The sequence below is a fragment of the Theobroma cacao genome, chromosome 5, assembly GCF_053813885.1.
Source record: "Theobroma cacao isolate CCN51 chromosome 5, ASM5381388v1, whole genome shotgun sequence".
In the NCBI taxonomy this organism is placed as follows: Eukaryota; Viridiplantae; Streptophyta; class Magnoliopsida; order Malvales; family Malvaceae; genus Theobroma; species Theobroma cacao.
Genome location: NC_142643.1, coordinates 27,592,597 through 27,600,798, shown reverse-complemented (window position 1 = coordinate 27,600,798; position 8,202 = coordinate 27,592,597). Strand labels below are relative to the sequence as shown.

At 35.9% G+C, this 8,202-nt stretch overlaps 1 protein-coding gene across 1 annotated transcript; it reads right to left on the bottom strand.

Moving 5' to 3' along the window:
- Nucleotides 1-2,558: 2,558 nt before the first annotated feature.
- LOC18598636 (putative auxin efflux carrier component 1b) lies at nt 2,559-6,383 on the bottom strand. The gene is made up of 6 exons (XM_018122323.2): nt 4,852-6,383; nt 4,057-4,333; nt 3,883-3,968; nt 3,596-3,753; nt 3,426-3,502; nt 2,559-3,092 (listed from the first exon to the last, which is right to left on the bottom strand). The coding sequence occupies exons 1-6, from the start codon at nt 5,969-5,971 to the stop codon at nt 3,026-3,028; spliced, it is 1,785 nt and encodes a 594-aa protein (XP_017977812.2). The 5' UTR covers nt 5,972-6,383; the 3' UTR covers nt 2,559-3,025.
- Nucleotides 6,384-8,202: the final 1,819 nt, after the last annotated feature.

Below are 8,202 nucleotides of genomic sequence, written 5' to 3'. Positions count from 1 at the left end.
GCTCGACAATAGAGCGTCTTGGTCCCTTTGTACTTATCTCAATATTAATAAAACATTTCCTTTATGTGGCTTTAATGGTTGTGTACATGGCATTCGTTATACTTTATGATTTAAATGTTGCATTGCCTTAAACTAATTTGTGGCTTTTATTGATATTTGTTCAAATATAAACAAGTTATTGGCTAGCTTGTGTGGAAGTGTCCATCCAAGCATTGCAAGAACTATCGCATACTTAAACAAAGGAGTTTAGTTCGTGACACCATGCCTTGGCAAGAGATACTACTGCTGGCCTTGTCGTCAATTTTGTCTCGTCGGCTACTAATAAAGAAATGAAAATATTAAAAAGAAAGGAAAAAAGGAAAAAGGAAAAAAAAAAGTAGCAATGAAAAGAACTAATTGTTTTAAATTTTCATAAGAAATTATAAGATTGTATGTCCTCGCCATCACAACATGTGAAATTAAAATGACACATGACAAGTTCATATGGTATTTTTAATGATAAGTGGAAGCCAATTAAATATTAATTACCTATTTTTCCTTTATTGAATCACTTTGAATAGTTGAGATTCTTAATCAATTTAAATCTTAAATTGGTGTTAAGTCATACATTAAAACTAAAAGTAGTGGTCCTAAATTGTTTGATAAAAAGTTAAGCTACAATGCAACAATTTTAGGAATTTCTTTCGTATCACAATTTTCAATTTTTATAATTTTTTCAGGTCAACATTTTTGACAGAGATTTGAATCATATAATGATTGGTTTCCTTAATTTTAACAAAATTTGAAAGTTTAATAGATAATTTAAATCCAAATAAAAAAAATTTGATTAGATTTCACAAAATGTAAGTTGTATGAATAAAAATAGAATTTCGAGAAAGAATAATGGTCAAAAGTGCATTTTACCACAAAGTTCTGTAATAAGTAAAGAATTTTAGAAGATCAAGGGTGAATACATAGAAGGATGAAATTTCGTACTGGACAAAAAGGACAAACTTTTAGGTTAAGAGGGCCAAATAAGCATAAGTTAAAAAATTGAAAATTTTCTAAAGGAAGAAAATAGGAGTAAGAAAGCCTCCATCCTAGTTATTATGACGAGTAGGATATTCATTATTTTTGACGTATTTTAATTTGAATTATATTATTGGATAGGGTATTCGAACTTTATAAATATCAATTAATTTTTTGAATTGTTACTCGAATTTGTACCTAGATAGCTTAGATAACTTTTTAAATACTTATATCCGTTAAATATCTAATTAAAATAAATTAGATATTATGAATATTATTAATAAAAATTAAATTGATAAATTAAAATTAATTTATAAAAAATAAATTAAAATTTAAAATCATATTTAGAACAATTAGTAAATTTTAGTAAGTATTAAATTAATTAAATGAAATTTATAAACAAAAATTAATTTATATAAAATTAAATTTTAATATTAAAAAATCATTGTTTATAATCAAGTTCACATTGTAAGTACCTCATGATCACTACTTGAACCATACTTGAAGGCGTGATAGAGTATGACAAACCAATTATAAGATAGTAGTTTTTTTACGTGAACCCTTTCTGAACCCTAAAAACCCTAAGACGACTATCTAAAATTTACCCGAAGGTGTGGCATGAGTATAACAAACCAATTATAGGGTAATAGTTTTACTACCTAAATCCTATCCAAAACCAATTATAAGTACCCTAATTTTAATCAACCCGATTACAAAATACATTGACATCGTTACATGGTCCAGATCCATCATTTTTCTTAATTTACTTCCACGACAATTTGGCTAATTATTTGGCATCCTAAGGAGTTACTGATTTGGAAAAAATAGCAAGTGTTTACTGTTCATGGGCTGTAAGGAAAATTGTAGTAATGTCCACAAAACTGACTATGTAAGATCAATATCAACATCATAAGCATAGGAGTAATTCATGGAAGAAAAAATTTAACATCTTTTAACCAAAGATCCTCCCTGGGTTTTGTACTTGAGAAATGTTTACTTCAGTTTATTTACTGCCATAAGTGGAAACACCAATCCTGTAGAGTGTAGGAGTAATAATTGATTTTTCTTTGCAATTATGCGACAAATGCTGTTGATCTCATTTAAATGAAGCATGCAGCAAATAAATGTGATCCATTATTATCTCAAGTACTTTAATACTGAGACCCACCACTAAGCCTTTTCATATAAGCACTGCCCAAACACAGCCCTGTGGTGGCAGGGGTCAATTTCGTAGGTCTCCAATAAGCCGACATAAGTTTAAATGTAGCTCCTCCAGCACAAGCTAAATCCCTTAGCTGCCACGCCCAACCTAAAGACAGCTATCAAACATAGACCTGCCATCTTTTCAAGTCCCAACCATGAAATGTATTCAGATTGATAGACAAAAAGCCCAGTCTCTAGTGACAGCTGGTGCTCCTTTCTTTTTAGGCCACAGGCTTTATTACAACAAGCTTTATGGTCTGCTGCTGGGTCTTTTAATTTTAGTGAATACTTGCCTTTAAAAATTGGAAAAGAGAGAAACATAGATAAAACACCATCGAGCCACCCCGTTGGCTTTCACACTAGTGTGTTTTTTCTAAAGAGTGTAGACAAACATTTTTGCTGTGGGCGTGGGATTTTCTTGCATAGAGATTCTAATCGGATTAATATCTCTTTTTGACCTTACAAAAAGTAAGAAGAACGCAGAGGAATCTTTGCTGATCTACAAACATGCCTCACTTTCTTTCATCAAAAATAACAAAAGCAAAAAGCACGAGGCTCCTAGTGAGAAAAGCATACATAAAGAGAACAAAAATTTCTAGCGCCCATGGCTGTCAATGTTACCTCTTTGCAATCACCGGTTGTGAAGAGAAATCTCTGTACCCTTTTCTCTAACAATCACTAATGATCAGTTCAGAAATGAAATTATACTTTTCCCCTGTTAGAGAAATCCAAAAACTTCCCAAATTCCAAATGGGTAGTGTACTAATTGTATCTAGTCTTTTTTCCTTTATAAGACTCCAAGAGTATTTTTGCTTCAAAGTCCCAGCAGGATGTAGTAAACCATTGTTATAGGAAGGGCAATCAGCATTCCGAATATGACCCTGAACAAAATTAGGAATGAAGAATTTCAGCTTCACATCATGACTTATAAGCATCATTATCCATAATGACATACTAACATTAATAATTACATTGATTCAATTACCCAAAAAAAAAAAGGAAAAAGAAAAGCATACATAATTGCATGCAATAAACATGAAAGCTTATATCTTTGGACTTGGACCACCACCATATTCTCGGCCGGACCACTAGCACATAAGATTAAAGCTTATATCTTGACAAATAGAGACATGCACGTCAGTACAAGTCATGCACGCATGAAAGAGTTTTGCATATGACAAGTTAAGGAGTTTAGATAAAAGTTTGTTACGCACCCTGTGCTCAATATGTCAGGGTGAACATTGTATTCTTTTGCAAAGACGAAAGGGACAATCCCTTGTGGAAGAGCCGCCTGAAAATTCAAACAATTCAAAGATCTGAATCAGATCGACTTGACAGGGTAGAAAACCGGCCAAACAAGGTTAATACAAGAGACCACTATTACCTGCACAATTGCGATGCGCAGTAGGACACCTCTCAATCCAACAGCGATCGAGGCAGCAGCCATGACTGCAGGACCTGTTAGGAATCGAACTGCCATGGCAAAGGCTGCAATTGTGTTTCCACATGCAATAATCCTCGGCTGAAGTGCCATGAATAAACCTGCGACCCAAAATCTTAGCTTCTTGAGAAGAATCAAGCAATAATACAAATTGACAACAGTTTTACCAACTAAAATGCCTTGATATCTTCCATACACAGAAACCTCAATTAAGTTGATCATTGACTTACCAAGACTAAACATTGCCATTCCAAGACCTGCATCAGAAAGAATAGATATTGAACGAGCAATTATAGCAGGCATCTGAATATCCCATCTGCAAAAATGCAAAGAGCCATTAAAATTTTGTATAAATGGATCAGAAAAATACACTTCAAAGGAAAAGGTTATGTAGTTTTACACACTTGAACGAAACGAGAGACCAGGTGAGGCCAATGAGACTCGAATAAGTATTGGGATTCCTGATTAGCTTTCGCCACACCATGATGAGGATGAGTCTGGTCATAACACTAGCAGGAGGCATAGCAGATGGCTTTGTTTCAGCATGAGCACTAGCCTTGGGGTGGAGTTCAGTTGTGGAGCTTGAACCGAGCTTGGAAAGCACTGGTCCTTCACGATCAACCCCATTTGTAAGTTGTTTATTACCAAAGCTAAATTCATCTCTACCATACTCATCATAGTCTGGAAGTCAAAAAAAATAAACATAAATTATTGTTAATACAACAAAAGAAAATGACATGAGAGGAAAGCATTATTAGAGTGATGACAAATACGACCACAAGAAAACACTCCGTGGATCAAAAGAAAGAAGAACAAGATCATCGAGGAGGAGAAAGGCGAAAAGAAAAAGAGGCAACAAACAACCAACCAGCCCCACTTGATGCACAACGGAAAAAAGCATTCTCCAATCCCAAACCCTCATTCAACAAGACAAATACAGTTACCCCAATAAACAGAACATTCTAATAAAACAAAAATGCAACTCATTCACGTCCAATACTATAAAACCACATTCACAACATCCAAGAAACAATCAAGACTAAAGATAACAAATAACAAATAACCTTAAAGTTTAGTGTTGGAAATTGCCAAATCCTAATGCCCCTCAATGCAAAATCACAGTCAGAACAAGTAGTAAACGAAAACGACCAAAAAATACCGAAACCCAAACTACGACTTTGAAAGGTTAACGTTGATACCTTTTTGGTGAGCTACCCCACCAAGATCATTCCCATACTCTCCTCCCCTGAAAACATGAATCCCACCTTCTGATACAGGAGAAGCGCTTGAACTCCAAACAAACATATGCAAATCCTTGCCACTATCAGTTCCATTTGCCTTCTTCTTGGCACCTGGTCCAGTCACTGGAGAAAAGATTCCAGCACTAGTTGGAGCAGGATAAGCATTTCCATTTGCTCTCCCTGGATTACCAAATACCCCAAGTCCGTTCTCTTCATCGAAACCCAAGTTCCCAAAGTTCGATTGTCTTGGACTCACATTGCTTATGTTTTTTCCATTCACCATTGAGTAGAAATCAGTGTGGTTGAAGCTGGATCCTCTTGGAGTAGGATTTCTTGATGATTGGAGGGAGTAAATTTCCGCATTTGTCAAATTTGATGGTCTTGGGGTTAAAGAGACGCCTGAGTTCGGACCGTGTGATCGGCGAGAAAAAATTTCCGAGCGAGAACTAGTAGATTTTCTAACAGTGACATGGAGTTTCCCGTCTTCCCCAACTTCGGCATCGGTTTGCAATGGCTCTTTCCCATCCAGGGAAATGATATCAGAATCAACTTTGAAGGAAATGATAGAGCCAGCAGTATCTGGGAATTGCTCAGCTATGAGAAGTCTAGCTCCTCTGTATTCAAAGAGAAAGAGCATCAACGTGTACCAAATTATGCATTGAAGAACGACTATTTGGACCATTAAGCTCCCTGAATTTTCTCCATACATTCCTTTCAACAAAGGGATGCCCATGACAAGAGTGTTAGGAAGAGTTGAGAGCGAAAATAAGGTGATGGACCATTCCAGGGAACCTCTTGAGCTAGTTCTTGACCAGATAGCCAACACAACCAAGACTATGATCTTTTGGAGAGTGTCCGCTGCTATGAACCTCAAGTTCATAGCGTATGGATTGTTGGTAGATATGAAATGGAAAGAAAGTAGAGGCACTGCAAATAAAGCAACGAACCGATTGATGCCAGAGCATTGGTCAGGGCTGAAGATTTTCCACCATTTCACAGAGCCATATGCTAAGATCATAGCCACATAAAGCGGCACCACGGCAGTAAGGACATGGTAGAGGTCTGTGGCACTGATCATTGTGTATTGCAAAAGAAACCCAGATGACAAATATATATGTAGGGCTAATATGCAAAACCCAGATATAATTTCACACGAGAACGAAGAAGGAATGCACTTTGTATGATTCTTCTCACAGTTTTCAGGGATTTTCTTGGTGAGAAAGTGGAAAAGAGAATGGCAGGAAAATGACTATAACCAGAAAAGGGAAAAGAACCCCAAAAAAAATCAGCCCATTATCATATTCTGGTCAAGAGATAATTAAAACTAAGAAACGAAAAAAGGAAGTCAGAACACAACTGATAATGGTCACCGGAAAATGGTTTCCCGGCGAGAGAGAACAGAGAGAGGGAGTGGGAGAAAACAGGGAAGTGAAGGAGTTATATTTAAGGGAGTTGATGGCAGACAAGGATATAAAAGCAGGGGGCTTTTTTAAGAAGCCTTTGTGCGGTAGTCTAGTAGTGTATAACTGTCTTTTTTGACAGAGATAGCAGGGGTATCAGAGAGGAAAAAGTGTACAGCGTGGAAGTTGCGGGTGAGAGAAATGAGAAGGGAGGGAGGAAATGACCAAACTGCATCAGGAGAGAAAAGGAAAGAAGAGGAACAAAAATAAAGCCGGAGTGCTTCTAAAGATTCTCTTTTATCATTTCTAGAGTACAACTACTTTTATTGGTCTGTGCACATAGAGAAATGACATGATAAATGTTATTTCCTCCTTTCTTCTGTGTGGGACGAAAGAAAGAAAATTTATTATGGGAGTTCTTGCTTCTCAATTCTTCTTAATAGTAGAGATTTTGTTCTTCGTGTATTTTTCAACAACGGCACATGCCCTCGCTGTTGTTATTATTTTACCCTTATCATTTTTTTAAAAAAATAACTTCTTAAATTATTGAAAAAATTTAAATAATCTTTTACACTTATATTGTATTTAATTAAATTTTTATATTTTTATCTTTAATCAAATAGATCTTTATAATTTTTTTTTTCAAAAAGCATCAAATTCATTCATAAAGATGGGAAAAAACCCCTCCACCATTGCAAAGAACAAAATCACATAGTTTTGAATCATATATCAATCCTACTTACCTATATACGTTTCCGAAACCTCTTCCGAGAAACAAAGGGAACCATACGTCTATACAAACCAAGACCAAAAAGGACCACTGCAGTCATCCCTCCTAAACAAAAAATCCCGAGGGGTTGCAGACACTCAAGAACTTGCCTATAAATTCCTACATCAAAAGAGACCTGCTCTCCCAATCTAGTAAAAACAAGGGAGGCATCATTACAAAACTTAAACAAAACACAGATCCGAAGAAACAGGGCTTATTTACCACCATAAGCCCCGACTTGACTCAAACTAGAGATTAGACACAATCAAACCTTACCACCACTTAACCAAGATATAAGAGGGAATTAGTACACTCTTAAAATCTCACTCTGAAGATGGATGGCGGCTTTAACCTATGTGTCATCTTCTTGGTTTGCCTCTTTCAATGAATGTCTGATCTCCCATATAGCACTCATCTCCTTTAACCTTTCAATCTGAATAATCCAATATCTCAACCTCTACGACGCACTCATTGGATCTTTAATTCATTTAATAACGTTGCATGCATCAATTTCAATCAGCAAAGAGTGATTGTCTTTCCATCTTGAGGTTGAGAAGATAAAAAATGCATCATTCACTGCGAGAACTTTAATAATAGTAGAATTAGCAATACCAATCAGTTTGGAGAAAGTGATTAACACCTCCCCCTTCTCATTCCTCAAAATACCCCCAATTCCAGCTGGTCCAAGTCAACCTTAGGCCGTTCCATCGACAATAAATTTCAGTTGACCCTACCTTGGTTTCTTTCATATTAGACCTTTTCTTTCCTTTGCTTTCTTTTTACCATAACATCTAGCATCGGGGAACATAAAAATAGTCAAAACAAAAAGAAACTCACCAGGCCACTTAGCATTAGCCTAAGAAGCCACTCTTATCTTAGCAGTCTCTCAACACTGTGTACTTTCCCAAACTTTACCAGTGAAGACAACGTCATGACGAACCTTTCAAATTGTCCACAAAATCGTAAAATAAGCCATTCTCCAAGTTCTTTCATTCGCATATCCCAAGTGACAATCGTTCCGAGACTCAAAGAATGATTTAACATTACTAAGAGCAATCCACTGATAACAAAATAAATCACACCACCAAGCCCACACCTTCCACGTTTCAGAGCAAAAAATAAACAAGTGATTGGCAAATT

What these genes read in the sequence shown, in the direction of transcription:
- LOC18598636 (XM_018122323.2), bottom strand. Translation starts at nt 5,971, where the DNA reads ATGATCAGTGCCACAGACCTCTACCATGTCCTTACTGCCGTGGTGCCG. An exon ending in TGGTCTCTCGTTTCGTTCAA is followed by an intron (nt 3,969 to 4,056) that starts GTGTGTAAAACT and finishes GCATTTTTGCAG; the next exon opens with ATGGGATATTCAGATGCCTG. An exon ending in TGCGCATCGCAATTGTGCAG is followed by an intron (nt 3,503 to 3,595) that starts GTAATAGTGGTC and finishes TTGAATTTTCAG; the next exon opens with GCGGCTCTTCCACAAGGGAT.